Source organism: Pseudoliparis swirei, chromosome 24, assembly GCF_029220125.1.
Source record: "Pseudoliparis swirei isolate HS2019 ecotype Mariana Trench chromosome 24, NWPU_hadal_v1, whole genome shotgun sequence".
NCBI lineage: Eukaryota > Metazoa > Chordata > Actinopteri > Perciformes > Liparidae > Pseudoliparis > Pseudoliparis swirei.
The window spans coordinates 20,644,302-20,663,900 of record NC_079411.1 but is presented as its reverse complement, the minus strand read 5'-3'; the positions used below and the strand labels follow the sequence as shown (position 1 = coordinate 20,663,900).

The 19,599-nt window shown below is 41.5% G+C and overlaps 1 protein-coding gene across 1 annotated transcript in view; it reads left to right on the top strand.

Moving 5' to 3' along the window:
* The window catches only part of xylt1 (xylosyltransferase I), a 121,415-nt gene that overhangs the window by 71,387 nt on the left and 30,429 nt on the right, over window positions 1–19,599 (top strand). The window contains exons 2-4 of the mRNA XM_056410165.1: window positions 1–89; window positions 7,813–7,985; window positions 8,979–9,181. The exon at window positions 1–89 is cut by the window's left edge and continues 518 nt beyond it. Coding sequence (XP_056266140.1) covers window positions 1–89; window positions 7,813–7,985; window positions 8,979–9,181 — 465 coding nt within the window. The remainder of the gene's footprint in view (window positions 90–7,812; window positions 7,986–8,978; window positions 9,182–19,599) is intronic.

Below are 19,599 nucleotides of genomic sequence, written 5' to 3'. Positions count from 1 at the left end.
GTGCCGGCAGCAGATCGCCGAGGTGTACTGCCGGCACAAGGAAGGGCAATTAATGCCGGAGGCGGTCACTCGCTACTGCCCCCTGGAGGGTGAGTCCATCATTGTTAATTAATTAGATCGATTATTTGATTTTCAGTCAATACTAATCGCCGTCTGTGCGGCTGCTGCAGTCACTTTGTATTCCGCAGGAATAATGTCTCACTAAACGGGTCGATATCCGTCCGGCGCCCCATCGCAGCGCGCCCGCTTGTTGAGATCCAAATGGTTTTGTTATGTAAATCCATGTTTCTTACATCTGGCGACGCTTGAAAATGATATTTTTGTAGGTGTGCGGAAAGAACGAAGAGTCGAGTAATTCCGTTTGACCGTGGTCGTTTATTTTCCTTTCCGACACCTGTGTTCACCTCTACTTCCTGGTGCCCTTTAACACCCCCCGTCACCAGGACTACGCCCCTTTCCTGAAAGGGCCCTTGTGAATTCGTACTCCCCTACATTTTTATCTATATAACGTTGTGTTTTCATGACGAAATAACCAACAATCAGCCATAATAACTTTATTTGTATAGCAGCTTTAAAAGCAGGGTTCACAAAGGGCTCAACAGAGAATCAAGGCCAAACAAATGGAATAGAACAATACAAAACTAGAATGGGCACTCGGTAGAGCGCATACCTTCTCATATCACAAGATTGGGCATTGAATTATGAACATTTTCGCATTAGTTGCATGTCAATTGGATAACAATTGACCGTACTATGGTAAAAAGAAGATGTTGACCCTTTCATGACCTTGACGTTGACCTTTGATCCGATTGATCCCAAAATCTAATCAAATGGTCCCCGGATAATAACCAATCATCCCACCAAATTTCATGCGATTCGGTTTTATACTTTTTGTGTTATGCGAGTAACACGCATACAAATAAATATCTAAATAAATACACGGCGATCAAAACATTACCTTCCGCATTTTCAATGCGAAGGTAATAAAGAACAACAGACAAACTAAATTAAGGGGAACCAACTCATAAAAAGACAACAAAGAAGTTATTTGAAAGAAGTCACTGATTCTGCGAGCCTTACCCTCTCCCGTAGGTCGTTCCAAAGTCGAGTGTTAAACCCTGAAGTGGAAACATCCGGTGATGTTATTTATTGAGAGTGTGAGGCTCACAAGCGTCACTCGTCTAGATCTGAGTGACGGTGATACGAGGAAATAAACCCACAACGTGTTGAAATTATTCTGAAGCTGAGCTCCAAATGCAATGAAAAAGTGGTTCAGTCCACAAAGTGTTTCGTGGTTTTGAGGTTGTGTTCATGTACGTCTGTATTCATGCACTCATGTTACTCATATTACTGAAGATACACAAGGATAAATAACGAATTTATGTAAAAAAAGGTTCCAACCACGACCAGAGGCTCAGTCTCTCTTAAAGAAAAGCACTGTGTTTCACCAAGATGAAACCCATATCTATAAGTTTAAAACTAAGTTAAAGATACCCTGTGAATAGAACTCTGTGAATATATTTTGTCCTAGAGATCTGTTTGTTTATTTATGATGGACTGACAACGTTGGTGAAGTGTTGCATGGTTATTTTTTATTGTTTTTATAATTATTTGCCTGCTTTAACATTTTTATTTGTGTGTTTCCCTTCTTGACCAGATGCATGGTTAATTTTTACTTTATTTTTAATTTATTTTGAGGTTTTATTATTATTACGCATTCTTACTTTTTGTCACACCGTGGTGAAGCTTGTCTTGTCTTGGGTTTTTGTCTCGTAACTTCCTGTTTTATTTTGAAGTCTAACTCTCCTCTCGTTTCAGGTCACTTGCCCTTCCTCATGTGTCACCGGTCTGATTGTCTCCCCTGATCCCTGATTGTTTCCACCTGTTCCCCATTACCCTCATGTGCTTATAGTCTGCGTCTTCCCTCTGTCCTGTGCCAAAGTGTTTCGTCTCATGGTCGTTCACCAAGGCCACGTTCATAGCCACCGAGCCTTTTTGGAAACTTATTACCAACCTCGAAAGAGCGATTTTTGTTATAGTTTTCATAATCCAGCGTTTGGTTTCTTAGGACATTATTTAGCCTCCACCTCTTAGGAGAGTTTTTGTTTTGATTACTAAACGGCTCACTGACGCCTCAGCATTTGAGTCCTGATCGGAATCTCGGCCTGACACTTTTGAAGGTTGTATTTCTGTAAAAATACCTAAATAAAATATCAAGTATAAAAATAAAAAAAAGGTTCCAACCAATTTACAATTTCTAGATATTCTTAAATTATTCTTGCAGATTTACAAAATAGAAAGAAAACGACCTCCTGATAATAATGCCGCCGTATTGTTCGACATCTCATTGTCGTCTTCACATTATTTCCTTCTGCTCTCTGCTGCACAAGCTTTCTTTTTCACGGCAAAATAATAATAATATCCGCAAAGATAAGCACAACGAGCGCGGTGTGACCATCCGCGCTTTATTACATGGTAACAATATTCATAATTGCAATTCTCGTCAAAGGCAAGAACTTTCTTCTTTTTTTTCAGTAATTTGTTGGAGAAGATGGGGATGCTGCTTGTATTCTCTCCAAATTGGTTTTCCAATTTTCATTTGTTTTGTCAAACAGTTCTCCTTTTTTTTGTTATTTTTTCCTCGAGCAGACGCGCAAAAAAACCTCTTTGAATTCATGGACGTCTGCAAAAGTCGAGTTGTGGATTCTGAAAACATAATCTGTTGCCGCTGCCCCCATCGGGCGGGCAGCACGCATCAGTAACATTGTGGAAATGAACCGACGCACACACACACACACAGGAGTGGACTGAACACATCCTCGTTCTCGTGTTCTTTAGGACTTGAAGGCGCCGTGATTTAGCAACGTTCTCCTCCGCTCACCTTCCCGAGATTAGGAGCGTGGCCCGAGCTGCTGTCGCCTCGCTCAGCGACTCGCCGCTCAGACTGACAGCTTGATCAGAGGAGACAAAAGAAATTGAAAAGGGCCGTCCCCCTGGTGGCCGGCCTGTAGCAACATGACGGCGAAATGAAATCACTGATCCCTCTGACTCTCCGTCTGCCTGCCTACTACCTTCCAATGTGTTCTCTCTCTCTCTCTCTCTCTCTCTCTCTCTTCCCCCATGCCAATTTCAAGTCCTATAACCTTGTTAGCAGAAAATCGGCCAATTTCGATGTGATGGCTGTGCCGTCCTCGAGGCCCCGGCTACATAAGCTATTGTGATAGCTCGGGCGTTAGCGTCGTTGAACGTGTTCAACCCCCTCCGCGCTCGACGAGCCTAACTGGGCCGTGTCGTTCCAGCGTGTCGCTTTAACGCTAATGGCTTTGTGCTGAGAAAAGATGTGTGTATACAATTACGCTCAAAGCTGCGATTATCAATATAGATATAACTAGAATGGGCACTCGGTACAGTGACACAGTGAAAAACAGCCTGGGGTCAAATTGACCCGAAAGAACACCGACGTTAAACATTGAATGGGGTCAAATTGACCCTAAAGGTAACAGGAGGGTTAAACATTGAATGGGGTCAAATTGACCCTAAAGGTAACAGGAGGGTTAAACATTGAATGGGGTCAAATTGACCCTAAAGGTAACAGGAGGGTTAAACATTGAATGGGGTCAAATTGACCCTAAAGGTAACAGGAGGGTTAAACATTGAATGGGGTCAAATTGACCCTAAAGGTAACAGGAGGGTTAAACATTGAATGGGGTCAAATTGACCCTAAGGTAACAGGAGGGTTAAGCAGAGAGAACAATGTCCTCCTGAGCTGTGTGAGCGCTGTTGCATTCTGGGATGACCAGTCGGAGCTCAGTCTGCTCACCGTGAACTCGGTGGTAACGTGACGCGTGACTCTCTCAAAATATCTCACATCAGATTTAATTTTTTCCAGTGTTTATAATGAATTTAAATGACGTCATGGTGTGTATCTCAATGTATGTTTGCATACATTCAGATGGTTTCTTCCCTTTTTTCCCCCGTGAAAGTTTTTTTTTCTATTTCTTGGGAGTTTTTCCTGATCCGATGTGAGGTCAAAGGTCAGGGATGTCGTATGTGTACAGATTGTAAAGCCCTCTAAGGCTAATTTGTAATTTGTGATAATGGGATAGACAAAATAAACTGAACTAAATTCAATCGCAATAAGATTCCATTGAAAGACCTGGAAAAGTCATGGAATTTTAAAATGGTCATTTCCAGGCCTGGAAAAGTCATGGAAAAAACTTAAATCATCAAAGTTTTGGCCTGTCATTACAGGTTTAAATAAGAAATAAAATAAAAGTTTGTTATCGCATTCATAGAAATGAAACCCGACGATGTGATTCACATGACGGCGAGGCTCGTTGTTTATTGATGGCGCAAATCAAATATCCCAGAGACGTCTTCAAATGTAATCTGGCACGAGCCCTTTGGGACGGGAGCGAGCTACAAGTTACGCAAGGTGATGGAGGAAGAGGGGGAGGAAGAGGGGGAGGGCGGCGGCAGATGAGGGAAAAGGTAGTTTAAAAGATGGATGCTGATGGGAAAGGATGATGAAGAGTAATGAGTCCAAGAGGAGGGCTCTAGTCTGGCTTTCAGGAGAAAAAAGTGCTCATTTACAGATAAACCCATGTGCTCGACAACACTGTTAAATTGAAGTTCTCTCACACACACACACACACACACACACAGCAGGGCTCATTAGTCCAGCTAGCTAGCATAGCACACACTCTTGAAGAGCTTTGTGAAGTGACTGGCCAATTATCCGCGTGCAAAGCCAACCAGTGAACCTTCTTAGCTGGCCACCAATTATCATTCAATCTGATGCGGCCCACAGCAGATTTCCCCCGCTGAGCTGTCACACACACACACACACACACAGACACACACACACAGAGACAGAAAGAGAGAGAAATAAGTGACTTACAGAAGCCACAGCCAATTGGGGCCAAATGGAGGCAGGGAAGCGTGTCATTAACCTCTGAACCGTGTGGTCAACCTTAAATGTTGGGACACCTGCCCTGAAATTTGAATGAATGAGTTGTTGGAGTGGGAGGGGCCGGGCCTTCCTGGCTCCTCCCCTTCCACTCAAAAAAGAGACGGCGTGTCGGAAACTGGCCCTCAAATGTTTCGTAATGACAGGAACCGTAAGGGCCCGACGAGGAGAGGAGTCAGGAGGGGAACAGCCCCCACCTCCTTCTTCTTCTTCTTCTTCACCTCCCCCTCCTTCTTCTTCTTCTTCTTCTTCTTCTTCTTCTTCTTCTTCTTCTTCTTCAGCAGAGACAGGATCAAATGGTCACCTTCCTAAAAATAAAAATAACATAATTTTTTTGGGGGGCCTAAATCCTCTCAAAATACTGGCCAGCTCTGGTAAAAGCGCCTCCACCCTCAGTTAAACACGTCATGTGATTCTACCCCTGTAGTCTAATATATCACAATATCACATATAGATCAATATGTGGTCAATTTTTTTGTGTTTTCCGAAAAAACTAAACATTATTTCAGGAAGGCGACGAAATTATAATCATTTAATCTCTGAAACGCAAATATGAACAAATATGTGCATATTAGCTGCTGTGTGGTCATAAGTGGAGATTTAAAAACAAGCAATGCTTATGTTCTGAGTCAGATGTGCTTCGGTAAGTTTTTCTCCAGGTTTCAAGTATAAGTGTTTTTAAGCGGTTTAGAGTGGTAAAATTATTTTTTTTAAAGTGTACATGAGCTGCTGTGTGGTCATAATTGAAGATTTCAAAACAAACAAAGTCTTCAACAGACCTGCTCCGGCATGTGTTTCTTCAGGTTTAAAGCGGTTTACGCTGGTAAACAAAAGCACACAATGGAGCAGGGCGAGGTAACCAATGACTCTCCAGAGACCGGTGGAATTGTTTAATTTGATGGCGGCGTTCGCCGGCCGCAATTGAGGCGGCGTTCGCCTCGCTCGCCGATTGTTGTCGAATGAAAAGTGAGGCATCTTCTGGGAATCTTGCCAAAAGAGGGAATGATGACACATTGTCCAAACCGTGCTCCACCCTGAAAGCCCCACAGGAAAACGCTTCTGGGATTCACATCTGAATGAGGGTCGTGGTTACAATGTTTGTGTGTGTGTGTGTGTGTCTGGAGGAAATTGTCATCGCTCCAATTCAATCACATGAGATAATGGGTAAATGGGTTTTGTGGTTATGTTTTTTTGTTCCGCAGCAGAGGCTGAGGAGGGAGCATTTTGACTTTTTTTGTTCTCGTTTATTTGAAAATGTCTTCGTCGTGGCGTGGCTTTCTGTCCTTGCGCACACTCCTGAACATTCAATTTATTCAAATCTCGCGGTGGAGAACAAAGGGACCTTCGCTACAGTTTTCCAAGACGTCATGTCTGTATTGTCGTCTTTGAGCGTCTTCAGGAGCGCACATTGATCGGTCTTCATACGGATAGTGCGTCCTAATTTCTTTAGCACAATTAGAGAAAATGTGAAATACCTTCTGACATCGCAGGTAATTATCATGAATAAGCCACTCATACCTCTCCAACTGATACTCACCGTGTTGCCTGCCAACCTCGTTGTTTTGATATTTCTGTTCAGCGTTTAATTAATGAAAAAATAACATTTAATTATCATTAATAACTATATTCATGATGCTTTTTCCTTCTCCGTCAAAGATATTCATCGATGCTTCCATGCAGTGGATAATTAATCCAAGGTGTCTATTTACAGGTGTCATGACAAAAAAACATTTGTTTCACTTAATTTGTTTTTATTCGTTTAGATATATTAACATAAAACAAATAAATGTCAAACAGAAACATAAAAAATTATAAAACAAAATGATGCATATATGTATATATATATATATATATATATATATATATATATATATATATACGGTATGAATGCTGTTCCCTTGCTAGTTTTATTATTTTTTAACAAAATGATACATATATGTACTGTATATATATACATATATATGTATATATACACATACATATACAGGACTGTCTCAGAAAATTAGAATATTGTGATAAAGTTCTTTATTTTCTGTAATGCAATTAATAAAACAAAAATGTCATGCATTCTGGATTCATTACAAATCAACTGAAATATTGCAAGCCTTTTATTCTTTAATATTGCTGATTATGGCTTACAGCTTAAGAAAACTCAAATATCCTATCTCTAAATATTAGAATATCATGAAAAAGTATACTAGTAGGGTATTAAACAAATCACTTGAATTGTCTAATTAACTCGAAACACCTGCAAGGGTTTCCTGAGCCTTGACAAACACTCAGCTGTTATAAATCTTTTTTTTACTTGGTCTGAGGAAATATTCAAATTTTATGAGATAGGATTTTAGAGTTTTCTTAAGCTGTAAGCCATAATCAGCAATATTAAAAGAATAAAAGGCTTGCAATATTTCAGTTGATTTGTAATGAATCCAGAATGCATGACATTTTTGTTTTTTTAATTGCATTACAGAAAATAAAGAACTTTATCACAATATTCTAATTTTCTGAGACAGTCCTGTATGTGTATATATATACATACATATATGTATTAAAAAATTAAATAAAACCTGGCAAAATTATACATGTATATATGTGTGTAAATATATATATATATATGTATAATTTTGCCCTGTTTTATTTATTTTTCACTTTTTAAAATTATTATCTTTTACTCGTATATTTGTACACACCGCCCAGCATCTATATTTGTAGAATGCAAAAAAAGTGTCTTTGTACATTTCTATGTATTTCACTTGTGATTTTCATATGTATTTTACTCTATTTAATGTTTTGACTTTGAGTCTGAAATAAAAGTTTGATTGATTGATTGATATACCTCACAGGTAAAGCCAATGCTAACGTCCAGTGGGACGAGGACTCTGTGGAGAGCTTTCCATCGAAACCAGTCCGAATCGCGTTCGTGTTGGTGGTCCACGGCCGAGCCTCTCGACAGTTCCACCGCCTCTTCAAAGCCATCTACCACAGCTCGCACTACTACTACATCCACGTGGACCAGGTGAGCCCCGGAGGACGAGCCTTCAATGGGAAACCGGCCTTTTTAACCCTCCTGTTAACCTAACCCCATTCAATGTTTTTAACGTGTCGAAATATACGATTGACATCAAGTTCTTTTTGCTTCATATTTCACGACTTTTCCTATTTTAATGCGGAAAACTGGGAAAACAAAAAATTTACATGATTACATGTTTTTCAATATCCTGTGCACAACTTGTACGCATCAGTGTTCTTTGTGGTCAATTTGACCCCCCTCTGTTTTAGCTGTATATAAAACATATAAGAAATATCAATATTTTTACACCCATTTTTTCTCCTTTTTGGGATGATATTGAAGTCACTGTGGGGGGGGGGGGGTGTACAGGTTTGCACAGCAGCCTTCTAAACACTTTTTTATTTAAATTGATAATTTAATTAGTCAACAAACACACATAAAGTACCTGACACGGAAACTTGGGAAACGAGAATGGGCACTCGGTAGAGCGCATACCTTCGCATATCACAAGATTGGGCATTGAATTATGAACATTTTGGCATTAGTTGCATGCCAATTGGATAGAAAGTGACCGTGCTATGGTAAAAAGAAGATTTTGACCTTTCCATGACCTTGACCTTTGACCCGATTGATCCCAAAATCTAATCAAATGGTCCCCGGATAATAACCAATCATCCCACCAAATTGCATGCGATTCGGTCAAATTTTTTTTTTTGTTATGCGAGGAACACGCATACAAATAAATAAATTAATAAATACACGGCGATCAAAACATAACCTTCCGCATTTTCAATGCGAAGGTAATAATTAGAATTCTAATAATAAATAGTTGGAGTCAAATTGACCTCAAGGGTAGAAGATGTTAGCCCATTTGAAGGTAACAGGAGGGTTACATCCTCTTGTTTTATTCATGAAATATTGGTATAATATAACAATATAATTGCTTGCTATCGGACGCGATAATAATCGGTGTATGATCGTTTCCGTGTGTTTTCCCAGCGCTCTGACTACCTGCACAGACAGGTGCACTCCTTGGCGGCCCAGTACTCCAACGTGAGGGTGACACCCTGGCGCATGGCCACCATCTGGGGCGGCGCCAGTCTGCTGACCATGTACCTGCGCAGCATGGCTGACCTGCTGGCCATGAGGGACTGGAGCTGGGATTTCTTCATCAACCTCAGCGCTGCCGACTACCCCATCAGGTACCGGCGATTCATCATCAGGGGGAAGACCGGAAGGAAGGCGAAGTCAGGTCGTCTGTTTAAGTGTTGTGGGAAATGAAGAAGTGAGGTGAAGATGCAACCACCTGCAGTAATCAGCAGGGCCATGACAGGAGGCATCAGACCCAGCCGGGTCCAACGGACCCTATGAGACGTGGAGTCATAAACACTCCGGGGAGGAAGCAGAGTTAGTAATGTGTGATGGAGAGATGGAAATTCATCCATAAGTAGAGAGAAGAGGAGAGAGGTGCTCAGTGTATCCTAAAACGAGGAGATAGGTGCTCAGTGTATCCTAGAATGAGGAGATAGGTGCTCAGTGTATCCTAAAACGAGGAGATAGGTGCTCAGTGTATCCTAAAATGAGGAGATAGGTGCTCAGTGTATCCTAGAATGAGGAGATAGGTGCTCAGTGTATCCTAAAACGAGGAGATAGGTGCTCATTGTATCCTAAAACGAGGAGATAGGTGCTCAGTGTATCCTAAAACGAGGAGATAGGTGCTCAGTGTATCCTAAAACGAGGAGATAGGTGCTCATTGTATCCTAAAACGAGGAGATAGGTGCTCAGTGTATCCTAAAACGAGGAGATAGGAGCTCAGTGTATCCTAAAACGAGGAGATAGGTGCTCAGTGTATCCTAAAATGAGGAGATAGGTGCTCAGTGTATCCTAAAACGAGGAGATAGGTGCTCATTGTATCCTAAAACGAGGAGATAGGTGCTCAGTGTATCCTAGAATGAGGAGATAGGTGCTCAGTGTATCCTAAAACGAGGAGATAGGTGCTCAGTGTATCCTAAAACGAGGAGATAGGTGCTCAGTGTATCCTAAAATGAGGAGATAGGAGCTCAGTGTATCCTAAAATGAGGAGATAGGAGCTCAGTGTATCCTAAAGCGTCCCCCAGCAGCCTCTAAGCCTATAGCAGCATCTCTAGGTCTGGACCAGGTGAACCTGATTCAGCCCTAACTATAAGACTATAAAGAGGAATAAGTCTTCAGTCTACTCTACATGAGGTGACTGTGTCTGCCTCCAGGACTGAAGGTGGAAGCTGGTTAATAAAAGAGGAGGAGCTTGATACCTGAAGGTTGAACATTCAATACAAACTGGGCTCCCGCTTTAAATAAAGATTCACTCCAAACCAAACGGATCAATGAAGTCGAACCTCTGTTTTTCTCAAACACGACTTGTTCACACGGCCTCGTTGAATGAGTTACATGGTGAACTCATCTCAGTTTAATTACCCCGGGGTCAATACCCATTGACTTCCCATGCCAGTTGTGTACCGTACAGTCCTGAAAGTCATCTCTCTACTCCAAAAACACCTCTTTTTAAGAGGCCGTAAAAGGGTAATTAAAGCCACAGAAGTCTACGTGATCTGGACATGAAGTCATGGAAATAGCCTCCTGCAGCAGGAGGAATCTTTTGTGACTTTTTTTTATTTTTTATGTGCGTTTATAGTCCTCCCAGGAGTTCAGGGTCTGCTGGGTCTTTGATGTAGCTCTGCAGCAGCCAATTAAAACCCTCCTATTAAGGGAAGAGTTATCTCTTCTGCGCAGCCAGATGTCCACCAGTTGAATTTAGACAAGCTGTAATGGCCACCGGGTAAAAGAAAAAAGAAGCTGGATCTGATGTCTCCACAGCTGGAGTTGAGATCCAGGGGCGAAGCTGGATCCTGCTCATCGGGTTCTGTCTAGTCGAGTTTGCTTCTTTTTTCCCCCCCTCCAATATCGATGAACGCTGCCGACCGCGTGTCCGTGTTTACGCGTCCGTGTTTACGTCTGCATAGTTCAGTGTTCCTCCCCGTGTACGCGAGTGCATATTCATCCCGTCCGCACGTCGATATGATTAACAGTATTTACGAGCGCGTGCACCGAGACGCTGTCTTCTCCCCCCCCACACACACACATCTGTTAGAGGAAACAAAACGATTGATGGAGCGGACGACGGAGCCGAGAGGCAGAAATTACAAAGGGGGGGGGGAATAAGCGGCTAGGGAAGGGGAACAAGAGGGGGAATGCATGATTTGGATTCCATGCAATATGGAAATATGGAAAGGGAATACAAATGGTGTATCCCTGCTTGGCAACGTGGAGTCGTACCCGCAGCTCGCCGCGTGTTTACTCGGTTGAACTTGCCCATGTGGTTTTGGTTCTTGAGTGGCGGGCCTGCGCTCAGACCCCCGTGAGAGGGAGCGTCTCGCTCCTCCAGTGTCCTTGAGCGAGAAACCCGTTTGGCGGCCCGTGGCGCTGATAACCCCTCTCTGAAAAAGAGACAGAAATAAACACCTGACATTATCATGATGGACTTACGCTACAGCGTGAGGACGCAGAGAAAAAAAACATGTCGGTATAAGCGGACGCCTCAATATAGAATACAGAAAGTATACTAGTAGGGTATTAAACAAATCACTTGAATCGTCTAATTAACTGAAACACCTGGAAACACATTTTCAAATGTTTGATTTTGTTTTGGGTGTTATAAATCTCTTTTACTTGGTCTGAGGAAATATTCAAATTTATGAGATAGGATTTTGAGTTTTCTTAGCTCATAATTAATATTAAAATAAAAGCTCAATATTCATTTTATTCAAGCTTTTTTTAAAAAGAATTCAAATTATTTCAAAACAAGAGTAAAGAGGGTTGTGGAGGGAACAGGAGGGGGCGGGGAAGCCAAGAGCTGTTAGGGCACCTTATAGACCATGTCATGTAATGTCGTGAACCAGCGTTTGGTCACCACCACATGACCAAATGTCTTTTGTGAGGACAGAGTCAGAGGATGCCAGGGATGATAAGGCCTCAGAGGTTCTTCCCAGGTGGCAAAAGAACATGAGATGTGATGTTGATGAAAACATGTGGCCTGATGCTAGAGAGGCAGGATTAGGTTTGAATTATGTACTTTTAGTTTCTACCTTTTCTCATTACTGTAATCAAATTACAGAATATTGAACAAGCCCTTTTTTTCTTTTATTTTCATTTACCGGAGTCACATGTGCAAAACTCTAACACAGTCTGCACTACCAACAGTCACCTGAGCTAAACAGTTCACATCACCTGCAAAACTCATTCCAAGCAACACAACCTTAACACATCTCAAACACACTTAGTGCAGACAAACAACATGCACAACCTCACTGAGATAACACACTGAGGTAACACACTGTCACCAGAACACACGAGTAAACAGCATCAAACACCAATACAGAAAATACTAACTTTTCATCTTTACAGTTTGAACAATTTCAGTGACTTCAAACAAAGTAATATTTTCTCAAAGAAAGTGATTCTTTCATGATTTATCAAATTTTTAGACCATAACAATTCTTTAAGGTAAATGAAAATTAGCAGTTTGCTTCAATAGTCTGTAGTAATTTACATTACAGTAATAAAAAGGTAGAAACTAAAGTACATACTAATTAACAAAATTGACTAATCCTGCCTCTAGCATCAGGCCACATGTTGTCATCAACATCACATCTAATTTCTCTCTTGCCACCTGGGAAGAATCTTCTGGAGGCTTATCCATCCCTGGCAGTCCTCTGACTCTGTCCTCATCCGCGATGGCTTCCAAAAGAGTCATTGGTCCCGGTCATGGAACATTCATGCTCTATAAGTGTAGCCTTATTTCATCTGAAATAACAGCTCTTGTCTTCCTCACGCATCCTCTCCTGCCACCTTCTCCTCCGAACCCGTCTTCCTTGTTCCATTTCAAATGAGTCTTTCTGAGCTCTACATATACTGTTTTATATATATATATATATATATATATTGTGTGTTCACTAACAAGTCTAAAACAGACACCTGTAGCCTTTCAGCTGAAATTGCAATCACAGTGTTTGAAAGGCACAAGGCTGAATGTATTCCGTTTTGAATGTGGTTCACAGTTTTGACAGCAGTGTGTTAGCATTTGAACAAAGTGCTGTGATCCCAGTGTTGTGCAGGTTGTGGTTAAAGTATGGGATAATGTTAGAGTTTGAAAACTGTGTTCAAGCAATGAAAACAAACTAGAGTTTGGTCCACATGAACTGCTGTGCAGACTGTAGTTAGAGTTTGCACATGTGACTCAGTTGTGCCCGCTGTCGTTTAGCAAAAAAAAAAAAATCATGTGAAGAATGTTTTTTTTAAAAATTTTTTGAAGTCACTGAAATTGTTCAAACTGTAAAGATGAAAAGTTAGTATTTTCTGTATTGGTGTTTGATGCAGTGTTATCTCCGTGTGTTCTGGTGACAGTGTGTTACCAGTTCTCAGTGTGTGTTACTCAGTGTGTTTGACAGTGTGTTTTTTTTTTTTTTTTTTTTTTTTTTTTTTTTTTTTTTTTTTTTTTTTTTTTTTTTTTTTTTTTTTTTTTTTTTTTTTTTTTTTTTTTTTTTTTTTTTTTTTTTTTTTTTTTTTTTTTTTTTTTTTTTTTTTTTTTTTTTTTTTTTTTTTTTTTTTTTTTTTTTTTTTTTTTAAAAAAAAAAAAAAAAAAAAAAAAAAAAAAAAAAAAAAAAAAAAAAAAAAAAAAAAAAAATAAAATTAAAAAAAAAAAAAAAAAAAAAAAAAAAAAAAAAAAAAAGTAAACAAAATAAAAAAAAATAAAAAAAAAAAAAAAAAAAAAAAAAAAAAAAAAAAAAAAAAAAAAAAAAAAAAAAAAAAAAAAAAAAAGGGCTGAAGGTGGAAGCTGGTTCCATTAAAGAGGAGGAGCTTGATACCTGAAGGTTGAACATTCAATACAAACTGGGCTCCCGCTTTAAATAAAGATTCACTCCAAACCAAACGGATCAATGAAGTCGAACCTCTGCTTTTCTCAAACACGACTTGTTCACACGGCCTCCGTTGAATGAGTTACATGGTGAACTCATCTCAGTTTAATTACCCCGGGGTCAATACCCATTGACTTCCCATGCCGGTTGTGTACCGTACAGTCCTGAAAGTCATCTCTCTACTCCAAAACACCTCTTTTTAAGAGGCCGTAAAAGGGTAATTAAAGCCACAGAAGTCTACGTGATCTGGACATGAAGTCATGGAAATAGCCTCCTGCAGCAGGAGGTATCTTTTGTGACTTTTTTTTTATTTTTATGTGCGTTTATAGTCTTCCCAGGAGTTCAGGGTCTGCTGGGTCTTTGATGTAGCTCTGCAGCAGCCAATTAAAACCCTCCTATTAAGGGAAGAGTTATCTCTTCTGCAGCCAGATGTCCACCAGTTGAATTTAGACAAGCTGTAATGGCCACCGGGTAAAAGAAAAAAGAAGCTGGATCTGATGTCTCCACAGCTGGAGTTGAGATCCAGGGGCGAAGCTGGATCCTGCTCATCGGGTTCTGTCTAGTCGAGTTTGCTTCTTTTTTCCCCCCCTCCAATATCGATGAACGCTGCCGACCGCGTGTCCGTGTTTACGCGTCCGTGTTTACGTCTGCATAGTTCAGTGTTCCTCCCCGTGTACGGAAGTGCATATTCATCCCGTCCGCACGTCGATATGATTAACAGTATTTACGAGCGCGTGCACCGAGACGCTGTCTTCTCCCCTCACACACACACACATCTGTTGGAGGAAACAAAACGATTGATGGAGCGGACGACGGAGCCGAGAGGCAGAAATTACAAAGGGGGGGGGGAATAAGCGGCTAGGGAAGGGGAACAAGAGGGGGAATGCATGATTTGGATTCCATGCAATATGGAAATATGGAAAGGGAATACAAATGGTGTATCCCTGCTTGGCAACGTGGAGTCGTACCCGCAGCTCGCCGCGTGTTTACTCGGTTGAACTTGCCCATGTGGTTTTGGTTCTTGAGTGGCGGGCCTGCGCTCAGACCCCCGTGAGAGGGAGCGTCTCGCTCCTCCAGTGTCCTTGAGCGAGAAACCCGTTCGGCGGCCCGTGGCGCTGATAACCCCTCTCTGAAAAAGAGACAGAAATAAACACCTGACATTATCATGATGGACTTACGCTACAGCGTGAGGGCGCAAAAAACATGTCGGTATAAGCGGACGCCTGCGAATGCGACCGTGTGTGAAGCTGCATCAGAACCGCGTGTCGGGTGCTCGGATAACTTTGGTAGAACCGGACCGTACGCTATCGACACTTTCACTGACTTTTAGTCTATTGAAATATGTGTATGTCGTCTTTTCTTCAATATCTCTGGTCCAAACGGCACTTGTTTAGCCTTGCTGACCCGACCGCAGCTTCCCCGCCCCGTTGCCGTGACGACCGCTGTTGTTATCAGTGGGATTGGAGACGAGGGGGCATTATTATTATATCGTTATGGACTTATGCTGCAGCGTGAGGGCGCAGAAAGAAAACCTGTTGGTATAAGCGGACGCCTGCGAATGCAACCGTGTGTGAAGCTGCCAGTGCTCTTCACCAGAACCGCGAGTCGGAGGCTCGGATAACTTCTGTAGAACCAGAACTTACGATCCAAAAGCTGCCCCCATCGACAATTTCACAGACCAAAAATATGTGTACATCGTCTTTTGTTAATACAAGTTCAATATTTCTGGTCGCGGACTGTCCGAACGGCACTTGTTTTGCCTCGCTGACCCGACCGCAGCTTCCCCGCCCCGTTGCCGTGACGACCGCTGTTGTTATCAGCGGGACTGGAGACGAGGGGGCATTATTATTATTATTATTATTTCCCCGCTAATTCTCCCCGATAATGTCGGTGCATGCCGCATGGACGGCTCTCAAAAGTTAAAAAAAACAGGGGGAGAAATGTGTGTGTGTTTCTGTGTGTGTGTGTGTGTGTGTGTGTGTGTGTGTGTGTGTGTGTCCAGAGGCCAGAGGATGAGTTACACATGCTTGCTTTGTCAAAGTACATCCCCTCTCTCCCAGCTTTTATCTACACAGCTTCCTTGCTTTTGCTTCTTCTTCTTCTTCTTCTTCTTCTTCTTCTTCTTCTTCTTCTTCTTCTTCTTCTCTTTATAGACTTTACAGCCGCTCTTAAGAAGTCTGAGCTGTGAGACGACGACCGGCTGCAGGCGTCACGTCTTCTCATCTCTTCCACTTTGTCACGTCTCTCCGAGCAACAACAAAAAAAGAAAGTTGAATCTCGTGTTTTATTCGCGTTGTCCCGTAAGTGATTCGCTGTCGTTTATAATTCATTAGAGCGAAAAGACAACGGGCTGGTAAATGTGCCGCAGCATTTTATTATTCACTTTTTTCTCTCTTCATTACAACAGGTGATGAATGTCAGTTGATCTCTCTGCTGGTTGAGTGTCGTCAGAGTGTGTGTTCACACACCTGGACTCCACTTCCCCCTCTGGAGGGATCGAGTCCGTGTTACGAGAAGCTCTTTATTGATTTAACTGTAAGACCAGAGAAATCAAACAGGGACATGAATGGAGATGATGACGGGATAAAAAAATGCACATTTTGTCGGTGACAGAGGTTAATTGTGTGAGTGTGTGTGTCTGTGTGTGTTACAGTAATATGTGTGTGTGAGACGGAGCAGCCGCGGGGCTGACAGTAAGCAAACTAGACCCAGTGGACAGGCGACCACTCAGGTGGCAAATCTGGAGCTTGACATGAATTCCCCTCGCTCTGTGTGTGTGTGTGTGTGTGTGTGTGTGTGTGTGTGTGTGTGTGTGCGCGCCGACAAGCATTTGTGTGTCTCTGTGCATGTATTTCTCATTCTCTCTGTGTGCATTCTAGTTGTGTGTGTGTCTCTCTACTGTTTGAGTGTTGTCATAGTGTACGTTCATAACCTGCACTCCACTGTGTGTGTGTGTGTGAGTGAGTGTGTGTGTGTACCTGTGGGGGGTATGTGTGTGCGCGTGTGTGTATGTGTGTGTGTTTGTGAGTGTGTGCGTGTATGTATGTATGTGTGTGTGTGTGTGTGCGAGTGTGTATGTGTGTATGTGTGTGTGTACGTGTGGTGTGTGCGCGCGTGTGTGTCTTTCTACTGTTTGAGTGTTGTCATAGTGTGCTTTCATAACCTGCACTCCACTGTGTGTATGTATATGTGTGTATGTGTGCGTGTACCTGTACCCCACAGTGTGTTTGTGTGTGTGTGTGTGTGTATGTGTTTGTATGTACGTGTGTGCGTGTGTGCAGTCGAGACAGGGAGGACTGCCTGTGTCTGTGCAGAACATCATCAGTGAGGCTTTCTGGATCAGGACCTCCTCGGTTAAACCCCCCAGGCTGTGAAATTGCTCCTTGAAGAAGATGACATTACAGTTTTTTTCATTTGCTAAACGACAGTGGGCACAACTGGAGTCACATGTGCAAAACTCTAACCACAGTCTGCACAGCAGCAGTTCATGTGGACCAAACTCTAGTTTGTTTTTCATTGCTTGAACACAGTTTTCAAAACTCTAACACTTATCCCATGACTTGAACCACAACCTGCACAACACTGTGGATTTACAGCATTTTGTTCAAATGCTAACACACTGCTGTCAAAACTGTGAACCACACATTCAAAACGGAATACATTTCAGCTTTGTGCCTTTCAAACACTGCTGATTGCAATTTCAGCTGAAAGGCTAAGCAGGTGTCTTGTTTTAGACTTGTTAGTGAACACACACACATATATATACAATGAATCGTCTAATCTTGGAACGAAACACCTGGTACATTTTCAAATGTTTGGTTTGTTTTGCTGTTATAAATCTTTTTCTGTCTGAGAAATATTCGATTTATGAATATTATTTTTGGGGTTTTCTTAAGCTATAAGCCACTCAGTGGCAATATTAAAAGAATAAAACTATTATATTCAAACATGTAATGAGCCAGAATGCATGACATTATTTTTTTAATTGTACAAAAAATAATTACTTAGTCTATCACAATATTCTAATTTTCTGAGACAGTCCTGTATATAGGTAGAGCTCAGAAAGACTCATTTTGGAAATGGAACAAGGAAGACGGGTTCGTGGAGGGAGAAGGGTGGCAGGGAGAGGGGGATGCGTGGAGGAAGCCAAAGAGCTGTTATTCCAGATGAAATAAGGGCTACACTTATAGACCATGTCATGTAATGTCGTGAACCAAGCGTTTGGTCACCACCCACATGACCAAATGTCTCTTTTGTGAGGACAGAGTCCAGAGGACTGCCAGGGATGGATAAGGCCCTCCAGAAGGTTCTTCCCCAGGTGGCAAGAGAGAACATGAGATGTGATGTTGATGAAAACATGTGGCCTGATGCTAGAGAGAGGCAGGATTAGCCCCTCAATTATTTGTTTGAATTATGTACTTTTAGTTTCTACCTTTTTTTTCTCATTACTGTAATTCCGTAAATTACTACAGAATATTGAAGCAAGCTGCTAATTTTCATTTACCTTAAATAATTGTTATGTTCTAAAAAATTTACAGTTTTTTTTCGATTGCTAAACGACAGTGGGCACAACTGGAGTCACATGTGCAAAACTCTAACTACAGTCTGCACTACCAACAGTCACCTGAGCTAAACAGTTCACATCACCTGCAAAACTCATTCCAAGCAACACAACTCTTAACACATGGCTCAAAACACACTTAGTGCAGACAAACAACATGCACAACCCTCACTGAGATAACACACACTGAGGTAACACACACTGTCACTCAGAACACACACAGAGTAAAAACACGAGCATCAAACACCAATACAGAAAATACTAACTTTTCATCTTTACAGTTTGAACAATTTCAGTGACTTCAAACAAAGTAATATTTTCTTCAAAGAAAAGAGTGACATTCTTTCACATGATTTATCAAATTTTTTAGACCATAACAATTCTTTAAGGTAAATGAAAATTAGCAGTTTGCTTCAATAGTCTGTAGTAATTTACGGAATTACAGTAATGAGAAAAAAGGTAGAAACTAAAAGTACATACTGTAATTGAACAAATAATTGAGGCTAATCCTGCCTCTCTCATCAGGCCACATGTTGTCATCAACATCACATCTAATGTTCTCTCTTGCCACCTGGGGAAGAATCTTCTGGAGGGCCTTATCCATCCCTGGCAGTCCTCTGGACTCGTGTCTCACATCCGCACGCATGGCTTCCAAAAACATCATTTGGTCATGTGGGTGGTGACCAAACACTTTTGTTGCAGCCTCAACCTGCCTCTCTCAATGAGAGACCATGGTTCACGACATGCTCTATAAGTGTAGCCCTTATTTCATCTGAAATAACAGCTCTTTGTCTTCCTCCACGCATCCACCCTCTCCCTGCCACCCTTCTCCTCCACGAACCCGTCTTCCTTGTTCCATTTCCAAAATGAGTCTTTCTGAGCTCTACCTATATATACTGTAATATATATCTATATATATAGATATATATATCTATATATATATGTGTGCGTGTTCACTAACAAGTCTAAAACAAGACACCTGCTTAGCCTTTCAGCTGAAATTGCAATCACAGTGTTTGAAAGGCACAAGGCTGCAATGTATTCCGTTTTGAATGTGTGGTTCACAGTTTTGACAGCAGTGTGTTAGCATTTGAACAAAGTGCTGTCG